At 41.8% G+C, this 22,060-nt stretch overlaps 1 protein-coding gene across 2 annotated transcripts; it reads right to left on the bottom strand.

Annotated features, from left to right (window-relative positions):
* Positions 1 to 1,272: 1,272 nt before the first annotated feature.
* Positions 1,273 to 5,291, bottom strand: LOC140716510 (uncharacterized). Of its 2 annotated transcripts, none has more exons than XM_073029303.1 (2): positions 5,267 to 5,291; positions 1,273 to 4,182 (listed from the first exon to the last, which is right to left on the bottom strand). In XM_073029303.1, the coding sequence occupies exon 2, from the start codon at positions 3,454 to 3,456 to the stop codon at positions 2,068 to 2,070; it is 1,389 nt and encodes a 462-aa protein (XP_072885404.1). In that variant the 5' UTR covers positions 3,457 to 4,182; positions 5,267 to 5,291; the 3' UTR covers positions 1,273 to 2,067. The 2 variants fall into 2 exon arrangements, with proteins under 2 accessions (XP_072885404.1, XP_072885403.1); XM_073029302.1 differs by having other exon boundaries at positions 5,152 to 5,276.
* Between the last annotated feature and the right edge of the window lie 16,769 nt (positions 5,292 to 22,060).

Here is a 22,060-nt window from a genome sequence, read left to right as displayed (position 1 = left end):
TTTTGAAGTTGTTCTTTAATTCTTGCGCAGGACCCACGGTCTGCGTGAGAGCACACAGCAACTTCTGAAAGTTGCTCCAGATCCATCTTGAAGAAACAGGCTCTCCCACGGCAGTGCTGGTCCTTCCTCCTGAAGCCAGTCATCTACACAAAGCACCTTGTGCAACAGGGACGGCATCCTCAGCCTTCTTTCCTCCTGTCTTCTCCCAACTCCCGCCAGTGTCTGTCACAAAAACTTCCCTGCCCAGCATTCTCGAGAACCTTCTCCCAATTCCCCCATCCTGATTGAATCACACAACGTTCCTAAGCTGAACATCACAGCCCCTTATCTTTAGCTCAAACCCAAACAGGCTGAAAACAGAACAGACGGCTCTTACAGAACTGGTAATACCTACAACATAGCAGTAAAAATCTTAACCAGGGAGTTACAAAGTGAAAGGTCGGGGGGGGAGGGCGGGGATATTTGTTCAGCAGGAGAAGAAATTGATACTCATGCCATCAGGTTGGAGGTACTCATATGGAATGTAAAGTTTGCTCCTCCACCCGAGGGTGCCCTCATCTTGGAACAAGAGGCCATGGATCGACACGTGAGAATGGAAATTGGAATTAAAATGTTTGGCCATCAGGGAGTCTTGCTCGTGGCAGATGATGCGTGGTATGAATACCAATTTTCTCCTTCTGCAGAATAAACAGTACTTTTGGTCTAAGATGTTCTGATGAAGGATCTCAGCCTGAAAACGCCAACTGTTTATTCTCTTCCAAAGATGCTACCTGACTTGTTAGGTTCCTCAAGCAGTTTGTGTGTGTAAATGGCCTGTAGTTCTGCTGGTTATTGCTACCTGTAAGAATGTATCATGATTGGGATTGTATGTATGGAAATCAGGGATTGGAAGCTGCACAAGATTTCAGTTGGTCAATAAGCATGTAATAGGAACAATTCTGAGCCGAAGTTTCAGAGCAGCTTGGTGACTGTTGCCCTTGTTCACAAGTGAAGTTAGAAGGAAGACCACGTGTGAGCTGTCACAGACCAGTTGACAGGCGACGTCACTTCTTCATTCAGAGTGGCGACAATTCAGAATACATCACCACAGGGACAGCCTGAGGTGAGCTGTAGGGTGGGTTTAAGGGGAAGTCGAGTGAACAGAGATCTAGGAAAGAACATTGCTACAGGGTGACAGGAGAAGACAGAACAGAAACACTGGCAGAGACCGGCTGGATCTCTATATGGTACACTGAATGTGCAGCAGATTCAGCAATGACCTGAGACACAAGATTTAAACCAGAACTGATTTGTTTATCACAGATCAAAAATATCAAACTCCAGTCTAATACGATCAGCACAAATGCCCAGGATTCACTCCTGGGTGTGGTGAACTGCAGGATCTGACACCATCAGTCTTGAACTTGCAACTGGATTCACTAAATGTGACGGTTTAAAAATTCAGTACAGTTATTTAAACATCTTCCCGTGTGAAACTGCTGGTGTTTTGGCAGGTGGGATGATCGAGTAAATCTCTGTGTTCACATAGGATGGGTGTGTGGCCTCTCAGTGTGAAATCACCATGTAGGAAGTGGTGTAGGAACTGTCCCCTCCTACATTCAGAGCAGGAGAAAGGCCTCTCCCCAGTGTGAACTCACTGGTGTGCCTGCAATTTTGATGAATGACTGAATCCCTTCCCATACTCAGAACAGCGGAAATAATTTCTCCCTGCTGCGAACTATCTGGCATCTCATCAGATCAAACTTCATACCAAATCCCTTCCACACTTAAAAGCTGTTCAGAATCTAATGTCCAGTGAAGATAAGCTGTAATTTTCTCAGGGCTCTGGCTCCAATGAGAAGCTCAAACAGAAAACTTTCATTTCGGACAAAGCAGACATACATTTAAAGCCAGGATGAGGAGCCTACTTTTCAAATTCCAGTCCATTAAACATGATCATCAGCAGAAGAAATTCCTCCCTTGCCCAGTGACCAGGGTGCAGGACTAGGTTTGATGAGCGGCGGCAATACCACCAATCGCTTTTGAATATTCAGCAACTGATCATTCAATATCCACAAAGAAGTTACTTTAAACTTTTTTCCCAGTGTGAACTTGCTTGTGGTGTCTCATCAGCTGGGATGACTGAGTAAAGGCCTTCCCACATTCAGTGCAGGAGAATGGCCTCTCCCCAGTGTGAATTCGCTGGTGTGTCACGAGGTGGGATGATCGAGTAAATCCTTTCCCACATTCAGAACATGTGAATGGTCTTTCCGTACTGTGAACTCGCTGGTGCTCCAGCAAGTGGAATGATTCAGTAAACCTCTTCCCGCAGTCTGAGCAACTGAATGGCTTCTCCCCAGAGTGAACTCGCTGGTGTCTCATCAGGTAGGATAAGTGAGTGTACCCCTTTCCACACTCAGAGCAGGTGAACGGCCTCTCCCCAGTGTGAACTCGCTGGTGTTTGAGCAGAGCAGATGACTCGATGAATCCTTTTCCACAGACAGAGCAGATAAATGGTCTCTCCCCACTGTGAACTCGCTGATGTTTCTTCAGGGAAGATGACAGAGTGAATCTCTTCCCACAGTCTGAGCAGGTAAATGGCCTCTCCCCAGTGTGAACTCGCTGGTGCAGCACTAAGCGGGATGAACTGGTGAATCCCTTCCCACAAAGAGAACAAGTGAACGGTTTCTCTCCAGTGTGAACCCGCTGGTGTGCCTGCAGGTGGGCCGACCGTGTAAAAGCCTTTCCACATTCAGAACAGGAGAATGGCCTCTCCCCAGTGTGAACTCGCTGGTGCCTCAGCAACTCAGATGATTGAATGAATCCCCTCCCACAGATAGAGCAGATGAATGGCCTCTCCCCACTATGAACTCGCTGGTGTGTCTGCAGTTGGGATGACGTAGTAAATGCCTTCCCACAGTCAGAGCAGGCAAATGGCTTCTCCCCAGAATGAAGTCGCTGGTGTCTCATTAGGTGGGACGAGTAACTGAAACCCTTCCTACATACAGAACAGGTGAACGGTTTCTCTCCCGTGTGAACCCGCTGGTGTATCAGCAGATCAGATGACCAAGTGAATCGCTTCCCACAGATGGAGCAGATAAAGGGTCTCTCCCCAGTGTGAACTCGCTGGTGTGTCTGTAGGTGAGATGACTTAGTAAATGCCTTTCCACAATCTGAGCAAGTGAATGGTCTCTCACCAGAGTGAAGTTGCTGGTGTCTCATCAGGTGAGATGACTGAGTAAATCCCTTCCCACAGTCAGAGCAGACAAATGGCTTCTCCCTGGTATGAACTCGCTGGTGTATCATCAGGTGGGATGATTGAGCGAACCCCTTCCCACATACAGTGCAGATAAACGGTCTCTCCCCATTGTGAACACACTGGTGTGTCTGCAGTTGGGATAATGTGGTAAACGTCTTCCCACAGTCTGAGCAGGTGAATGGCTTCTCCCCAGCCTGAACTTGCTGGTGACTCATCATGTGGGATCAATGAGTAAACCTTTTCCCACACATGTGCAGATAAACCGTCTCTCCCCACTTCGAACTTGCTTGAGTGCCTGCAGCTGGTATGCCAGAGTGAATTCCTCCTGCTGTCAGAACACTATGGTCTGAATGTGCTGATGTAACTTCAGCCTGGATGACTGGGAATACTCCCTCCCACAGTAAACTCTCTTGTGTATCTGCAGATTGGCTGAGTGAGTAACTCCCTTCCCACACTGAGTGCAGGTGAACGATCTCTCCCTGCTATAAATTCTCTGAAACAACTTCAAGTCAGATGTCAGACGTAGTGATTCCCTTGTACTATCAATGCAGTTGAAGAACTAATCTCTAGTGAACAAATGCTGGTGTGTTTTCAGCATCCCGGTGCCAGTGGATTTCATTTACTTTAAACAGAAAATTTCATTTTGGACTCAAAGCAGATGCACATTTCCATCTAAGATGGATAAATCTTCTCCAAGGATCCACAATGAATATATTGGTACTACAAAGAAAATATCTATTCTCTCCTTCAGTGATTAGAATGCAACTTAAAAGGTTTATCTCCAGACAAATTCATCCAAACCTCACCCCTACACTCAACACATGTTCGGGTTCTCCTTGCTGTGACTGGAGTGCTGTCTTCACAGGAATCTCCTCCTTCACATTCAAAGGTCGACTGTATCCAAGTGCCAGTGAACCGACAGACACAGCTTTGCCTTTTGTAACCTGCAAAAATATATACAGAAGACATCAACAGGTGAAGGACAGCATTTCCGATTAGATCATTTTAGTCTCTATGGTGAACTCCAATGTCTCACTGTTACAGTGAGGTTCGACCCAATTTGGAGGAATGACTCATCATCTACTAACGCTGCACGGTTCAGACATTGCAACTATCAGATTTTCTGTCTTCCTGTCTGCGTCAGAAAGGAAAGGCCCATTCAATCAACTGCCTACCATCAGTCTCTCAGTTGGTTCTGTTTGCCTCTCTCCATCATGTTCCCACTCCCACCATCTCCCACTGTACAATGAGCACATGAAATTACATGGCTTTGCCTGGAGACTTGCAAATTATTTTATTTAGAAATACACTGCCCTACAACCCCTAACCTAATCAGAGGACAATTTATAATGCCTGGTATGTCCTTGGACTATAGGAAATTGGAGCACCCGGATCACATTGGAGCATTCCACAGGGAGCATTAATTGACATTTTTATTAACTGGAAGGTAGACACTAATTTCCTCTAGTCCTTGAGTTCAACTAAGGATCCTCTAGATTTGGACATATGCTGGGTCCGGACATCGGACCTGATGGCACTATTCACCTTGGGTTTCAAACGGCGTAAAATCATAAATCCATTTGTCTGAAAGGTGCCTTAGAAGTTCTTCATCAGGAGAGAATCGGAACTATACTTTTACACCGAGATCCAGATATTCCGATTTAGATAGCTGGAGCTTGGCAGCATCCGCTCTCGTTCCTCCCACCAGTGCTTCCAAAGCAGGGGAAGCACTGGAAGTGTTAATCATGGCTGCCGCAATACCCAGAAACCCCCACGAGCCAGAAACCAGCCGATCCGTCACGGTCCCAGCGAAACCCAGGGGCCTCAGAAATGGCGCCAGCACCTTCGCTCATTAGCAGAAAATTTCCCGGGGCCCGGGTGCGGATCGTGGGACAAAGGAAGAGGGGAAGTACCTGGTCTGTCCCAGGGTGCAGGGCCACGGTATGTCCGGAGCTCTCAGCAATCGTCCCTCAGGGGTGGTGCGGGCCCAGGTGCTGATGAAACCCCCGCCCGGAGCTCAGCTCCTACCTGCCAACGATCCTCCGGAATCTTTTGTCCGCATGCGCGACCTTCGGGCACGATCCGCGACTCTCGGCGTCTGCGCACTTGATCGGCGGGTCACCGATGGCGCATTCTCTAACGCAAAGCCTTCTGGGTAGGAACGGTGCCATCGGCAGCATTTGGACATACCAGTTCTCCGGCACCTGCCTCAAATCCAGTCAATATTTTCATGTGGAAAACTCAGCAGTTAATTTAACACAACAAATACAATGTATTCAATATCAACCGGCAGTCTTTGTGTCAAAATTCAAAGTCCAACAGACTTATGAATGCAGATATGAAAAGAAAATATGTCAGTCAGCTTACCAATGGTGCTGATATGATCTTTCATTCAAGTCAAGTCAAGTCACTTTAATTGTTAATTCGACCATAACTGGTACAGTACATAGTAAAAATGAAACAATTTTTTCAGGACCATGGTGTTACATGACACAGTACAAAAAAAACTAGACTGAACTACGTTAAAAAAAAACAACATATCATACCATATCCTCATGGTCTGATTACACCCTCCTGCTCTATGGTTGGAGACTTTCTGGAGCCCTAAATCTGGCCCCTCTTTGATTTCTGGCCCTGGTCCATTCACCATCAACCTGCTTCACCATTTAACACTCAGACTTCAGAAGGCAGTGGCATATTGCGACAAGTAAACCGCGTGAGACACAGCCCGCAGTTAAAATTACCTATGCGTAATGGCGAGACCTGAGCTAGACTGAGGGACTGCTTTGTGGGGCATCTTCGCACAGCCGCCACCACACATGGAATTTCTCAGTAGCCACTCATTTCAGTTCTACTTCCCATTCCCATTCCAACATATCAGCCAATTATCTCCTTGGACCGACCTCTCTCCTTCGATCCCTTCTTGCCCTGAAAGTTTTTCTCCTCTTGGGAAGCTCTTTCTATTACTCCCACATTAATCCTATCTGTGATGGATGCCATTCCAAAAGTAGCCTCTTTGACTCACATGTTCTGGTCTTGCCCTCTTTTGGAGAAAAATTGGAAAGATATTTTTGGTATTATTTCAACAATTTTGAGTATTAATTTACATCCTCACCCTATTACTGCAATTTTTGGCTTACTAATGGTGGATAATAGTTATTTATCCCCATCAGCTCATCGGATGATTGCATTTGTTACATTAATGGCTAGAAGATCCATTCTATTAAACTGGAAAGAGATTAATCCTTCAACTACATTCCAATGGTTTTCCCAAACTATATCTTGTTTAAATTTAGAGAAAATCAGAATTGTTATTTTTGACCCTCCTATTAAATTTGAAGAAACCTGGAGACCATTTATTCAACACTTACATTATGAGCTAAATTGACCTTTCCCGAACCTCTTTTATTACCTTTAAATATTTGGATAGAGCAGCGGAGTTATTGACATTACTGTTTATATCCGTTATAATATAATATTCCTGCTTTTTTTTCTCAGTTCAGTTTGTAAGTTACTTTTTTTTTTCAATTTAGGTTTTTTTTTTCACTGTATAAATACAGGATGAGTTTGGGAGATTTGTTACATTTGTGTTATCAATAGTTTATACTTGTATACACTGCTCATTAACTTTGTATTCCCAATCTCTCTCTATTTCTATTGTTACTATGTTTTGTTTGAAAATCAATAAAAAAGATTTAAAAAGAAAGAAAGGGAAGCTCTTTCTCCATTCTGAACAAGCTTTGGTCTGGCTATTACAGGAAGCTAACTCAGTCAGGTGAAGCAGAGGCATCACAGGAGAGAAGCCGAGCTCTCAGCTCATCCACGCATGACACAACGATCCCTTCTTTCCCAACAGATTATCCCTCAGACCCTTCCACAGGCCAATGGACTGCCTTTCGGAGTTCCCAACTAACTCTGTCCCCAGACCCTCACTCTGCTCAGTGATAGATAGATAGACAGATAGATACTTTATTCATCCCCATGGGGAAATTCAACTTTTTTTCCAATGTCCCATACACTTGTTGTAGCAAAACTAATTACATACAATACTTAACTCAGTAAAAAATATGATATGCATCTAAATCACTATCTCAAAAAGCATTAATAATAGCTTTTAAAAAGTTCTTAAGTCCTGGCTGTTGAATTGTAAAGCCTAATGGCATTGGGGAGTATTGACCTCTTCATCCTGTCTGAGGAGCATTGCATCGATAGTAACCTGTCGCTGAAACTGCTTCTCTGTCTCTGGATGGTGCTATGTAGAGGATGTTCAGAGTTTTCCATAATTGACCGTAGCCTACTCAGCGCCCTTCGCTCAGCTACCGATGTTAAACTCTCCAGTACTTTGCCCACGACAGAGCCCGCCTTCCTTACCAGCTTATTAAGACGTGAGGCGTCCCTCTTCTTAATGCTTCCTCCCCAACACGCCACCACAAAGAAGAGGGCGCTCTCCACAACTGACCTATAGAACATCTTCAGCATCTCACTACAGACATTGAATGTTGGGGTGGAGGAAGCCACCTTCCCTCCCCACCTTAACTCAAGTCAAGTCATTTAAAAAAAATTGGATAGGTATATGGACAGGAAAGGAATGGAGGGTTATGGGCTGAGTGCAGGTCAGTGGGACTAGGTGAGAGTAAGCGTTCAGCATGGACTAGAAGGGCCGAGATGGGCTGTTTCCATGCTGTAATTGTAATATGGTTATAAGTCACTTTTATTGTCATTTGGACCATAACTGCTGGTACAGTACACAGTAAAAATGAGACAATGTTTTTTCAGACCATGGTGTTACATGAAACAGTACAAAAATTAGACTGAACTACGTAAAAAACAACACAGAAAAAAACTACACTAGACTACAGACCTACCCAGGACTGCATAAAGTGCACAAAACAGTGCAGGCATTACAATAAGTAATAAGCAAGACAATAGGGCAGTAAGGTGTCAGTCCAGGTTCTGGGTATTGAGCAGTCTGATAGCTTGGGGGAAGAAACTGTTGCACAGCCTGGTCATGAGAACCTGAATGTTTCGGTGCCTTTTCCAAAAAGGGAAGGAGGGAGAAGAGTTTGTATGAGGGGTGCGTGGGGTCCTCCATAATGCTGTTTGCTTTGCGGATGCAGCGTGTAGTGTAAATGTCCGTAATGGCGGGAAGAAAGACCCCGATGATCTTCTCAGCTGACCTGAGAACACTTCTCAACACTTTATACATACATTTACTCCGGTGGAGAGGGGGTTAAAGTGGATAACTGGAGCGGGAGAGGATTGTACAAGACATCTTACTCCAACAAGACGGGATCCCGCTGAGACCGCCCGGGAACATTGCTCACTGCGCCAGTCTCCCGGCCTAGAGGAATCGTCTGACAGTGGGAACGCAGTGAAAATTCACCGCAACGGATGGTTCCTGGGACGAGGGAGGGGGATGGTCCCATGAGGTGACATTAAGCAGAGCAGATCTGTCATCAGAATCAGGTTTAATATCACCGGCATGTTTCATGAAATTTGTTAACTTTGCGGCAGCAGTACAATGTTATACATGATAATATAGAAAGAAAAATAAATAAGTAAATTAATTACAGTAAGTATATATGTATATTAAATAGGTAGACTAAAATAGTGCAAGACAGAAGTAATACATATATTTTAAAAAGTGGGGTAATGTTTATGGGTTCAACGCCCATTTAGAAATTGGGTGGCAGAGGGGAAGACGCTGTTCCTGAGTCGTTGAGTGTGTGTCTGTACCTCCTTCCTGATGGTAGCAATGAGAAGAGGGCATGACCTGGGTGATGGGGGTCCTTAATAAAAGACGTCGCTTTTCTGAGGCACCGCTCCTTGAAGATGTCTCGGATATGACGAAGGCTAGTAGCCAAGATGGAGCTGATTAATTTTACAACTTTCTGCAGCCAATCTTTTGGACCCGAGCAGAAGCTTCGCCACTACAGACTGTGATACACACTCTCAGAATGCTCTCCACGGTACATCTTTAGAAGTTACCGAGTGTTTTAGGTGACAAAACAAATCTCTTCAAGCTCCCAATGAAACATAGCCCCAGTCTTGCCTTCTTTATAGCTGCATTGATATATTGGCACCAACTTGGATCCGCAGAGATCTTGACACCCAGGAACTTGAAGCTGCTCACTCTCTCCACTTCTGATCCCTCTATGAGGATTGGTGTGTGTTCCTTCATCTCACCCTCCCTGAGGTCTCTGTTCAGGAGACTGAGAGAAGATTCAAATTGAGAATCTTCCCGCGTTTCCACAGAGTGGGTGAGGTCGGTGTCTCTCTCTCTCTCTCTCTGACTGAGTTGTCCCGGATGACGGAGGGGTGTGTTTGCTATGTCAAATCAAATCGAATTCAAGTTTAATTATCATTCATTCAGACATGAATGCCGCCGAATGAAACAGCGTTCCTCTGGGGCCAAGCCGCAATTGATGGTCCAGTTCCTCGCAGTGCGCAGACGCACATCAATGCAGACTGTCATTCCACCGATCGAACACTGGAGGGCAGCAACCGACCAAGCTCGGACGTCGGCCGTTTGGGGCGGAGATGAGCTGCAATTCATTCCCCTCTGCTGGGAAGTGACTCCCAGGAATTCTCTTCCCCTAAGGGCAGGAAGGATGGGAGGGGGAGGGGGTCCTAAACAACTGGCTTTTGTATGTTAAAGGAACTGAAGGGTGAAGATGCGACGGGAAAAGGCTGACCGAGGTGAAACTGTACCTGTGGCGTAATCAGACTTTCATAGGGCATGTGACAGTTGTCCCAAATTGGAGGCTGGAACACGAATTAAGACGCAGTGTTGGGAGAGTGTGTAAGGACGCAGATGCTTTCCTGAAAACGGACACTGGAGACACTGGAGTGCGCAGATACTGGAATCTGGAGGAACTAACTCAGCAGCATCTGAGGAGAGGAATGCACCATCCACATCTAAGATGGAGCGAGTGTTAACACGAAATGTCTCTAATACCATTCCGTCTGTGGAGTCTGTTCCGCCATTTCATCATATCTGATTTATAATTTCCTCTCAACCCCATTCTCCTGATTTCTTCCCATAACTTACTAAACAAAAACCTATTGACCTTTAAATACACCGAAAGATGACCTATATAGCCACTGAAGCAATGAATTCCAAAGATTCACCCACTCTGGTTAAGGAAATTGTTCCAAATCTCTTTTCTAAAGGGAGCTCTTTGTTTTCTGATGTTCTGCCCTCTGATCCTAGACTCTCCCTCTATTGGAAATACCTTCTGTTAGGCCTGCTGCAGCTCCCTCACCCTAGTCTCTGTCTGGCGAATAGGATTCACCCACTGCTCACTCCAGACTCATCACCAGCAGTCTATTTAACCCCACTACCTAAACACAGTCCCTCTTCAATAACGGGTAGGTCGAGGCATAATCACAGGAGCTGATTATGTTGACTGGGGTTCGAGCAAAGGACTGGGCCTGCTGCTGGGGTTTTTCTCTCAGGAAGGAAGGAGGTAGGGGTAGAGATGTCAGGAAACGGTGGAGAAGTTGGGAGGTAGTGAATGTGAGATGGTATTGGGTGATAAGAGTTGTATGGAAGGAGTCGAATGGCAGGTTTCTGGGAAACAGAGAAAGACGCGGCCAATCGGAGATCTTAGTGGCTTATCATCTAGTGATTTAAAGAAAATAAGGAAGGAAGAGTTGAAGGTTTTGTTTAATTTTGAATGTGGACCCGTTTCTGATATCATTCCAATTTGACTTGATTTGGGGGGGAGAAAAGTATTAGGAGATAGTGTGGGTGCAAAATCTTAAGAGATTGGGCTCTGTTAGAATTTTATAAATATAGTTAGCAATGTGAGAACCCTTTGGGGTTAAAAGCAGTGGGAGGAAGGAAAGTAGCACCAAAAATTATGTTGAACAATGGTGGTTTTGTGGAGTAATGTCTGGAGGGCATCTAGATGTATCCATGGACCAAGTTATAAATTATTTAGTTAGGGGGAGGGGTTAGTTGTGGATGTTAAACGTTTATAAGGGTTTCGTGGTGGAGTTAGTGTTGATTAAATTTGATGAAAAATTGCCAAATGGGGTTAATTTTAGGTTACATGTTTCAGTATGTGGTTTGGGTCTAGGTGCCACCCTCTCTGAGATGTTTTCAATGCCAGAAGTTTGGTCGGATAGCAGCTGTGTGTAAGGGTAGAAACCAGTGTGGTAGATGCAGTGGGGAATATGGTTATGGCAATTGTGGAAAAAGGCTTAAAGCCAAAATGTAGCAAATGCAGAAGTGAACATATTTCAGAAAGCTGTGGAAGTACAGCATGTTGGATGGAAATGGGCATATCATATGCAGAGGCTCTGCAGAAAGTGCAGACAACAGCGTCAATGAGACCTATTGATATCCAGAATACAGACAGATTGGAGTCAATGAGTAAAGTGCATTATTGTAGAACAAAAGATTCTCTGTTGATGAGGTTACATGGTCTGGAGGTTTTAATGTTCATAGTACTTTATATAGGGTTGTAGTGACACAGATGTGAAGATGAGTAATAATACCTTGTGTTCAACTCAATAGCCGAGGAATCAATTCCTAGCTCGTTGGGTTATAATAAAACGAGGGCTGTTCCTGGTGGATGGATGAACTGTGATGGAGCGGAATAAAACTTGTAGGAGATTTCATAAATGTAGCTGGCGACACTCACATCCCGTAACGGAACAAAAAATAAATGATTGATTTAATTATTTTTTTTTTAAAACTCAGCCATGGCAGTGCCGGTGAATGTCAAGGTGATTATTCTTTCTTGTTGGAGATTGTCAACGTATGGAATTTTTTGTGGTGTGAGTTCTGCAGGTCACTTATTACCCAGAACACCCTGCTTGTAAATTCAGTTGGTCCATCTTCCACACTTCCCTCCCTTTTCTCGATTGGTCTCCATCTCTGGAGACAAACTTACCACCTGACATCTTTTATAATCCTACTGACTTCAATGGATAGCTCGATTGTATCTCTTCCCACCCTAACTCCTGTAAAAATGCTATTCCTTTTTCTCAGTTTCTTCACCTCTGCTACATCTCTTCTCAGGACATGACTTTCCAATCCAGGACATCAGAGATCTCCTTCTTTAAAGAACAGGGTTTACCTCCCTTACCATCGACGCTACCTTCACCCGCATCTCTTCCATTTCCCGTACATCCATGCTCACCCTATCTTCCCACCGCCTTAACAGTAATAGAACTCCTCTTGTCCTTCATTACCACATCAGCCTCCGCATCCAACACGTTATCCTCCACAATTTCCGCCATCCCAAATGGGATCCTCCCCCTAACCATATCTTTATCTCCCCTTTCCGTTTTCCACAGGAATCACTCCCATCACGATTCCCTTGTCCCTTCCCCACCCGCACTAATCTCCTGTTCCACAAAACTGATACCCAATAAGAATAACCATAACGAGTGGATGTTGCAACTATTTGGTCCTTGAACAAAGGACCCAGACTCAGCAGTTCCTCCGAGACTCACTTTATTGTTAATACAGAGAAGAAAACAGATTTGCGAGAAATGCTTTATATTGTACACTACCTATACCACTAATAGGTAGGGCTAACTTAAGCAACCCCAAGTAGTCTACACGAGTGAATCTGCAGATGCTGGAAATAAATAAAAACACAAAATGCTGGCAGAACTCAGCAGGCCAGACAGCATCTATGGAAGGAGGTAGTGACGACGTTTCGGGCCGAAACCCTTCATCAGGAGTGAAGTAACATGGGATGGTCGAGGGGGGATAAGAAGTGGGGGGAGGGATGAAGTAGAGAGCTGGGAAGTGATAGGCTGAAGGGAAATGGGCTAGGGGGAAGGTGAAGAATTATGGGAAATAAAAGAGTGAGAAAGGTAGGGCTGGGGGGAGATTATAGTGAGGGGGGAAAAAAGCGAGAGAGAGAGAGAACCAGACTAAAATAATAGATAGGGATGGGGGTAAGGGGGGGGGCAGGGGTATCAACGGAGGTCAGTGAGTTGGATGTTCATGCCGGCAGGTAGGAGGCTACCTAGGCGGGAGATAAGGTATTGCTCCATCGACCTGCGTGTGTCCTCATCTTGACAGTAGAGGAGGCCATGGACAGACATGTCGGAGTGGGAGTGGTCTGTGGAATTGAAGTGTGTGGCCACAGGGAGATCCCGCCACTGCTGGAGGACTGAGCGCCGGTGTTCGGCGAAACGGTCTCCCAGTCTGCGGCGGGTCTCCCCAATGTATAAATGGCCACATCGGGAGCTCCGGATACAGTATATCACCCCAGTTGACTCGCAGGTGAAGTGGTGCCTCACCTGAAAGGACTGTCTGGGGCCTGGGATGGTGGTGAGGGAAGAAGTGTGGGGGCAGGTGTAGCACTTCTTCTGTTTGCAGGGATGAGTGCCTGGAGGGAGGTCGGTGGGGAGGGAGTCACGTAGGGAGCGATCCCTGTGGAAAGCCGAGAGTGGGGGGGGAGGGGAATATATGGCTTGGTGGTGGGATCCCGTAGGAGGTGGCGGAAGTCTACACCGCCGAGTATACTTAGCAACGTCTGCGTGGTCCCTGAGGCAGGCGATCGATCACGGACTGGCTGGGGTGGAGGTCCTTGGCGCCGGTTCGGCTGCTCGGCCTGAAGGTGGGACCCAGGTGAGTGGTCTGCCCAAGAAAGAACTTGCCCAACTTTTATAGCCCTATCGCCACCTCCCAGTGCAGCTGGACGGGGCTAGGCATCCAATCCGACGCTTACACGACCCTAACTTGGGCCAATCCAACATACATCCTCCATACCTGCAAATACCACGGTCGGATGGCCTTTAACCACCAGCCTTTGCCCCCTCAGGGACAATGCATCCTATTAACCTTACAACCAAACAATGTAAAGAACATTCTTTAGAGACAAGGTGATTGATTACTTTTACACAAATCAGCACTTTTATTTTGCTCTCAGGCATGTTATCCGGTAGACCAAAGTCACGTATTGTTCTCCCCTTATCTAGTATCAAGGGTCAATCTGCCCAACAAGGCAACAGGCCCACAAATTCCTAATTGTAAACCATTTCCCTGCCGTGCCAATTTTCATACCCACACACCTACCCATGATAAAGTTTAAGGGAACTGGGGAGATTCTCAGATTCCTGTAAATAATGGGTTAAGTACCGACTATGTCTGTGTATTTTGTGAGTGACTGCAGTGTGTTTGAATAATGTCTCACAGCTGCTTCTTTGGAAGAAGATAAGGGTTAAAGTTTACACAGATCCACGTCTCCTGATTCTTCACACCTTTTGGTTTCGACAAAAGGCGGTACCTGATGGAAATTAGACAGGATATTCCTTTCTTAATTAAAGCACAAAGTTCTTATCTTTGTAATTAAGTTCTGGCTCCAACAAACCAGGCAGGACATTCCTTAGGACAGTACTTCTCCCTATAGATGCTGCCTGGCCTGCTGTGTTCCACCGCCATTTTGTGTGTGTTGTTTGAATTTCCAGCATCTGCAGATTTCCCCGTGTTGGCTCAGGACATTCCTTTCTTTAATTGAAGTGGCTGGAGTGTCTATCAAACTGATTGTATCAATAGTCCTTTGATTTGGCTGGAATGTTTATCAAACTTATTGTTCTTGTGTATCAGTGACCTTATGAATTGTAACAACTCCGATGTCAGACAGTGAACTTGTTGAACCGCCGGAGGGATGAGAATGCTTCTCCCCCGATGTCGGGACCAAGTTCACTCGCCGGCTGAGCTCGAAGAAATAAACCAATGAAAAGTCATGATCTTCTTGTACTGTCGTTATTTAATCCGGCAAATGTACGTTTAGACCCATACACTTACCGATACACACATGGAACGGGTGGTGGGGGGTGGGGGGGCGATCTCCCTCGGATGCAGGGAAAGTGGAGGGATATGGACATTGTGTAGTTAGCAGGGATTAGTGATAGGGTGTTTTTGATTTTTTTTAAAAACCGGCTCCGCACAACATCACGGGCTTCGAAAGGCCGGCTGTACTGTTCTATGTTTTTTTTTTAAAAATTAAATTGTTTTTAATGATTACAGAAGAAAAAAAAAGAAAAATTGTCAGCCCTTCCCCCCTTCCCCCTAACAGATCCCTATAGAAAGAAAAAAAGGAAGAAAGAAAGCCTGGATATCGGAAGATCACCACATGCTCCATGGAGTTCATAATAGCTTCAGTATATATATTTATTTCTTTCCCCAAATAACCAGTAATTTTACCTTCGGAGCACCTATATATTTAGTCCTATCTTTTGTAAATAAGGGCGCCAAATTTTCAGAAATGTTTCATATTTATCTCTTAAATCATATGTGTCAAACACAAGGCCCGCAAGATCATTTTAGATAGATCTATTATTTTAATTATTAATGGCCCGGCGATATGAAGCGCTGATAACACACAAACTACAGATCCCATAATGCAGCGCAACAGCTGCCGATAGGCGTCTTAAACCTTCAGCTCCAGGGACGTGACCGCATGATCACTGACATGTATGATGCCGTGAAGGCATTTCAAGTGAAGCTGCTCTTATGGGAGACACAAATGCACCAGTGCAACTTGCCTCATTTTCCCTGTTGCCAGGTAATGTTGAACCAGGTCGGCGCAATGATGTTCCCAAATGCGCACTTTGCTGATAAACTGAGCGCACTGAGTTCGCACGGCGCTTTGGTGACTTTGAAGCACAAAAAATTAATTTCGAGCTGCTTCGCAACCCATTTGCCGTCGACGTGGAAACTGCACCTGTACAGATTCAGATGGAGCTGATAGAGCTGCAGTGTAATGGGACACTAAAGGCAAAGTACGACACTGCAGGGCCCGTACAGTTTATTCGCTCCATTCCTGAAGCAATGCCTCAGCTCCGTCTACATGCGGCTCGAACCTTGTGCATGTTTGGTAGCACATATCTGTGTGAGAAGCTTTTCTCAGTGATGAAGATTAACAAAACATCACACAGGAGTCGTCTCACTGATGAACACCTGCAGTCCATCCTGAGAATCTCCACAACACAGAACCTTACACCAAACCTAAACGAACTTATTGCCAAGAAAAGATGCCAAGCATCCAGCTCTGACAAAACGGCATAAGAGCAAAGAAAACTGAGTGTTTTGATTTGTTGTTGTTTTAACTTTTGCTGAAAAGCACAAATTTTATTTATATTTTCAGGGTTTTTTTGCAGCATGCTCATATTTCTAACTTGTATAATACTGACAGGAGATATTTTTATGGAGAGCAAAATATTTAAGTTATTTAAAGTTTTAGTTTATTTTTTCTGGAATAATATTCCTGTCTGTTTTTATTCATATTTATGTTCAAAAAATGTTTAGTTTTAGTGTGTTCAATAAATGTTAATCCTGTTAGGCCCGCGACCTAAAGTGTGCTTTGTGTTTTGGCCCCATGTGCAATTGAGTTCGACACCTCTGTCTTAAATTATAAGTAATTTTTTCAAGTGGAATACAGCTAAAGATTTCACTTCAATCTATACTTAAGTATGAATCCGATTTCCAAGTAACTGCAATAGCCTTTTTGGCTACTGCCAATGCAATTTTTATGAATTCTTTCTGATATTTATTCAATTTGGGTTTCGGTTTTATCCCTTCAATATCGCCTAGTAAAAATAATATTGGGTTATGTGGAAGTTGTGTTCCAATAATTTGTTCCAGTAAAACTCTTAAATTTGTCCAAAAAGGTTGAATTTTAAAACAAGACCAAGTAGAATGTAAAAAAAGTACCAATTTCTTGATTACATTGGAAGCATTGATCAGATAGATTTGGGTTTTATTTATTTTTTGTGGTGTAATATATAAATGATGTAAAAATTATATTGCACTAATCTTAGCCGGACATTTGTTGTATTTGTCATACTGTCAAGTCATAGTCTTAACCAACTTGTTTCTTCAATTTTAATATTCAAGTCAGTTTCCCATTTTTGTCTTGACTTATGAATTCCTTGTTTAATTGCCTGCTTTTGAATCAAATTATACATACAAGAAATAATTTAGTTTTTCCTTTTTGAATTAAAGTTTCTATTTCATTAGGTTTCAGCAATAACATTGTTTGACCCAGTTTATCTCTTAAATAAGCCCTTAATTGAAAATAACAAAAAAGAGTGTTGTTTGATATTTTGTATTTATTCTTTAATTGATCAAGTGACATTAATATACCTCCTACAAAACAGTCTCCTATATATCTAATCCCTTTTTGAAACCAGTTGTATAAAAGTTGGTTATCCATTGTAAAAGGAATAAGTTTATTTTGATTTAAAGGTCTCTTTGCTAATAAAGATTTCCTTATCTCATCGTCAACATTTATCTTATTCCATAAATCAATCAAATGTTTTAATATAGGAGATTCTTTCTTTTCCCGTATCCATTTAGATTCCCACTTATATATAAAATCTTCTGGTGTGTTTTCTCCTATTTTATCTAGTTCTATTCTAATCCATGCCGGTTTATCTTTCTCAAAAAAAGATGCAATAAATCTAAGTTGATTTGCTTTATAGTAATTCTTAAAGTTTGGAAGTTGTAACCCTCCTAGATCAAATTTCCATGTCAGTTTTTCCAACGATATTCTTGACATCTTACCTTTTCAAAGGAACTTCCTCACACATTTATTTAACTCTTGAAAAAACTTCTGGGGTAGTTGTATTGGTAGTGTTTGGAATAAATATTGTAATCTAGGGAATATATTCATTTTTACAGCATTTACTCTGCCTACTAATGTTATTGGTAACATCATCCATTTATCAAGATCTTCTTGAATTTTTTTCAATAATGGTAAATAATTTAATTTATATAAGTTCCTTATGTGATTATCAACTCTTATACCTAAATATTTTATACCATTTATCAGCCATCTAAATTGAATTATTAATCGACATTGACTATAATCTCCTTTAGTAAGAGGTAGAATCTCACTTTTATCCCAATTTATTTTGTAGCCTGATATTTTCCCATATTCTTCCAATCTAGAAGATAATTTACGTACCAAATACAATGGGTTTGTTAAATAAAGCAGAACATCATCAGCAAATAAGTTAATCTTGTATTCCTCCTGGTTAACTCTGAAACCCTTAATATCTGGGTCCGTTCTAATTAATTCAGCTAATGGTTCTATCGCCAACACAAATAAAGCAGGTGATAATGGACAACCTTGTCTAGTTGACCTTGTTAACTGAAATGATGTTGAAATTTGACCATTTGTCACTACTTTAGCTTTGGGATTAGTATTTAAGATTTTAATCCATTTTATAAAGGATACTCCTAATCCATATTTTTCCAATACCTTAAATAAAAAATCCCATTCCAATCTATCAAATGCTTTTTCTGCATCTAAAGCAACTGCCACACTCATTTCCTCTCTCTTTTGTGCTAAATGAATTATACTAAGTAACCGGGTTACATTATCTGCCGATTGTCTATTTTTGATAAATCCTGTTTGATCCATATGAATTAATTTTGCTAAGTATTTAGATAACCTACTAGATAAAATTTTTGCTATTATTTTTATAATCGGTGTTTAACAAAGAAATAGGTCTATATGATGTGGGCTTTAAAAGATCTCTTTCTTTTATTGGCAGTACTATTAAAATAGCTGTCGAAAAAGATTCTGGAAGTTTATGCGTTCTTTCTGCTTGGTGTATTAACTCCATAAAAGGAGGAATTAGTAAATCTTTTCATGTAAAAGGTAAATCTAATCCCTTCTGTTCTTCCGAATCCAATTTTGGAAGAGTTATTTGTGATAAAAACCTTTCTATCTCGACATTATCATTTTGTGATTCTGATTGATACAGCTCAGAATAAAAATTCTTAAAAGTTTCATTAATTTCTAAAGGTTTATAAGTAATTTGATTTACACTTGTTCTAATTGCATTTATCATTTTGGAAGTCTGGTCTGTTTTTAACTGCCAAGCAAGAATCTTGTGTGATCTCTCACCTAGTTTGTAATATCTCTGTTTAGTTCTCATAATTGCTTTTTCTGTTCGATATGTCTGAAGTATATTATAACTTCTTGTTAACAAGTTGTCTTTGTTTTTTTTCTGTCATATAGCTGAGATTCTTTTTCTAATTTTGTAATCTCTTTTTCCAATTGATCTATTTCTACCATATATTCCTTCTTAATTTTAGAAGTGTAACTTATTATCTGGCCTCTCAAATATGTCTTCATTGCTTCCCACAATATAAATTTATTATCAACTGAATGTGAATTTATATCTAAAAAAACTGAATCTGCTTTTTCATAAAATCACAAAAATCTTGACGTTTTAATAATATTGAATTAAATCTCCATCTGTAAATCGATTCCTCTTTATCCATCATTATTATTGTCATTATCAAGGGGGAACGATCTGACAATATTCTTGCTTTATATTCCATATTTTTCACTCTGTCTTGAATATTCATTGATAATAGAAAAAAATCTATCCTTGAATAAGTTTTGTGTCTATTTGAATAAAATGAATAATCTCTTTCTTTTGGTTTAATTCTTCTCCATATATCATTGATGAAAGATTTAAATTTGATTGATAAAGTTAATTTTGCTACTTTTGATTTTGTAACAACCTTTGTTGATCTATCTAAAACTGGGTCTAGACAAAAATTAAAATCTCCACCTATTAATATTTTATCATGTGCATCAGCCAAATTCATAAAGGTCTCTTGTATAAATTTTACATCATTTTCCTTTGGTGCATAAATATTCATAAGAGTTCATAGTTCTGAAAAAAATTGACAACGAATAATTTCATATCTCCCCGCCAAATCAATTAATAGTTTGTATTTTAATTAGTAAAGTTTTATTAAGCAAAATTGCAACTCCCCTCGCCTTTGAATTAAATGAAGCTGCAATAACCTTTCCGACCCAATCTCTTTTTAATTTCTGATGTTCTATCTCTGTCAAGTGTGTTTCTTGTAAAAAAGCTATATCCATTTTCATTTTCTTGATGTATGTTAAAATTCTTTTTCTTTTCACCGGTCCATTAAGCCCATTAACATTAAAATTTAATGTTCTATTACAACATAATTTTTAATAGAATTACTCCAAACTATAATAATACCTAATCTTCCAACTTTCGTAGTACCTTGGGGAATCTTTTTAAAATTCTCCATGTTGCTATGGTCCCCCCCCCCCCCCCCCCCCCCGATTGTCCAGGCAAAGAAAGAAAGATAGGAGAAAAATAGATTATAAAGAAAAAAGTAACAAAATACCACCCATTAATGTTGTGAATAAAAAAAACACAACATTACCCCCCCTCCGTTGTACGGGTCATGGCGATCGCCATGATTACACACGTGAATCCCGTAGCAATCGATCCGAAGTTCCCCCAGCTCCCCCGTAACATAAAAAAGTATATATACGAGAAGAAAAAATGTCACTACTCTCAATTAATATTTCACAAATTTTTACCTTTCTCCCCTTGTATCATATAATTAAGAATATGTTTAAATTTTCTTTTGTCCTTAAATGTCCATCAATTCCATTCAGTGTCCCTGTCTTCATCTTTAATTTGTTTCACTTTTAAATCTTTGGCTGTGGTTAGCAAATACTTGGACGTTTTTGTGCAAACTCTTCCGCATCCCGATAATCAGTAAAAAATCTTTTTCCGTCATCCAAAAAAATTATCAGGGTTGCCGGGTGACACATTATAAATTTATAACCCTTTTCCCATAAAACTTTTTTCGCTGGGTTAAATTCCTTCTTTCTCTTCAAAAGGTCATAACTTATATAAGGATAGAAAAGAATTGTTTTCCCTTCAATCATCAATGGCCCATTTCTCTTTCTGGCACGTTGGGCAGCCACCTTCAGGATCTTTTCTTTATCTTGATATCTTAAGCATCTTATCAAGATTGATCGTGGGTTTTGATCAACTTGAGGTCTTGATCTTAAGGCTCCGTGAGCCCTTTCAATTTCAATTAACTGAGTTCCTTCTTCCATTTCCAAATTTTCCGGGATCCATTTTTGAAAAAAATTTATTGGATCCTCTCCCTCTAAACCTTCTTTAAGTCCAACAATCTTAATATTATTTTGTCTACTAAAATTTTCAAGCATATCCACTTTTTCCAACAACTGTTTTATTTCTGATGTCCAGGCAGAAATATTGTCTCCAATTTTATTAATTCTTTCAACGATGTCTCCCATTGTTTCTTCCAAGTCTTCAATTTTCTTATCCATTTTGTCCTGTGTTTTCATCATTTTGTCAAACATAATCTTCATATTTTTAATATCTTTTAAAATTATTTTTATTGCTTTTAATTCATGCATTATTTGCACCAAAGTTTTTCCTATGTCTCCAGAAAAACTCTTACCTTCATCTTCGCCTGATTTATCCAGAGAATCTGAATCTGCCTCAGATTCACTTTCACTTCCAGTTCCGATCATAGCTGGGATTTGTAGTTTGGGTTGCTTGTATTTGCTCATGCTCCTTACTTCACGCACGCGCAATTCTTGTTGCTCTTTTTCTTTGGAGACGGTTGAAGTTGCCGCGGCTTCGTGTTCTGTATCGCCGGAGGTAAAATGCACTTGAGCCTGCGGCTCTTTCATGGCGCCGGGCCCCGATTCTTTTCCAACTTGTGCCGTCTTCAAGGTAGTAGTTTTCTTCTGCTTCTGCTTATGAGACATATTTTGGAACAATCCTGAGTAGTTTATAAGTAACTTTTAGAAAGCATTTACTAACTTTTCTTCACTTAAACATTAATTTACTGATTTTTACGGGAGAGCTGGATCTCCACGTCTCGATCCTACGTCATTACGTGACGTCCCCCCTACTGTTCTATGTTTTATGAACTCGCTGATGCGACAGAACGTGGGACGATCGGATGAATCGCTTCCCGCACACCGAACAGGCGAACGGCCTCTGCCCAGTGTGAAT

Source organism: Hemitrygon akajei, chromosome 25 (genome assembly GCF_048418815.1).
Source record: "Hemitrygon akajei chromosome 25, sHemAka1.3, whole genome shotgun sequence".
Lineage (NCBI taxonomy): Eukaryota > Metazoa > Chordata > Chondrichthyes > Myliobatiformes > Dasyatidae > Hemitrygon > Hemitrygon akajei.
The sequence above is the reverse complement of the archived record's forward strand: the minus strand, read 5'-3'. Positions and strand labels throughout refer to the sequence as shown.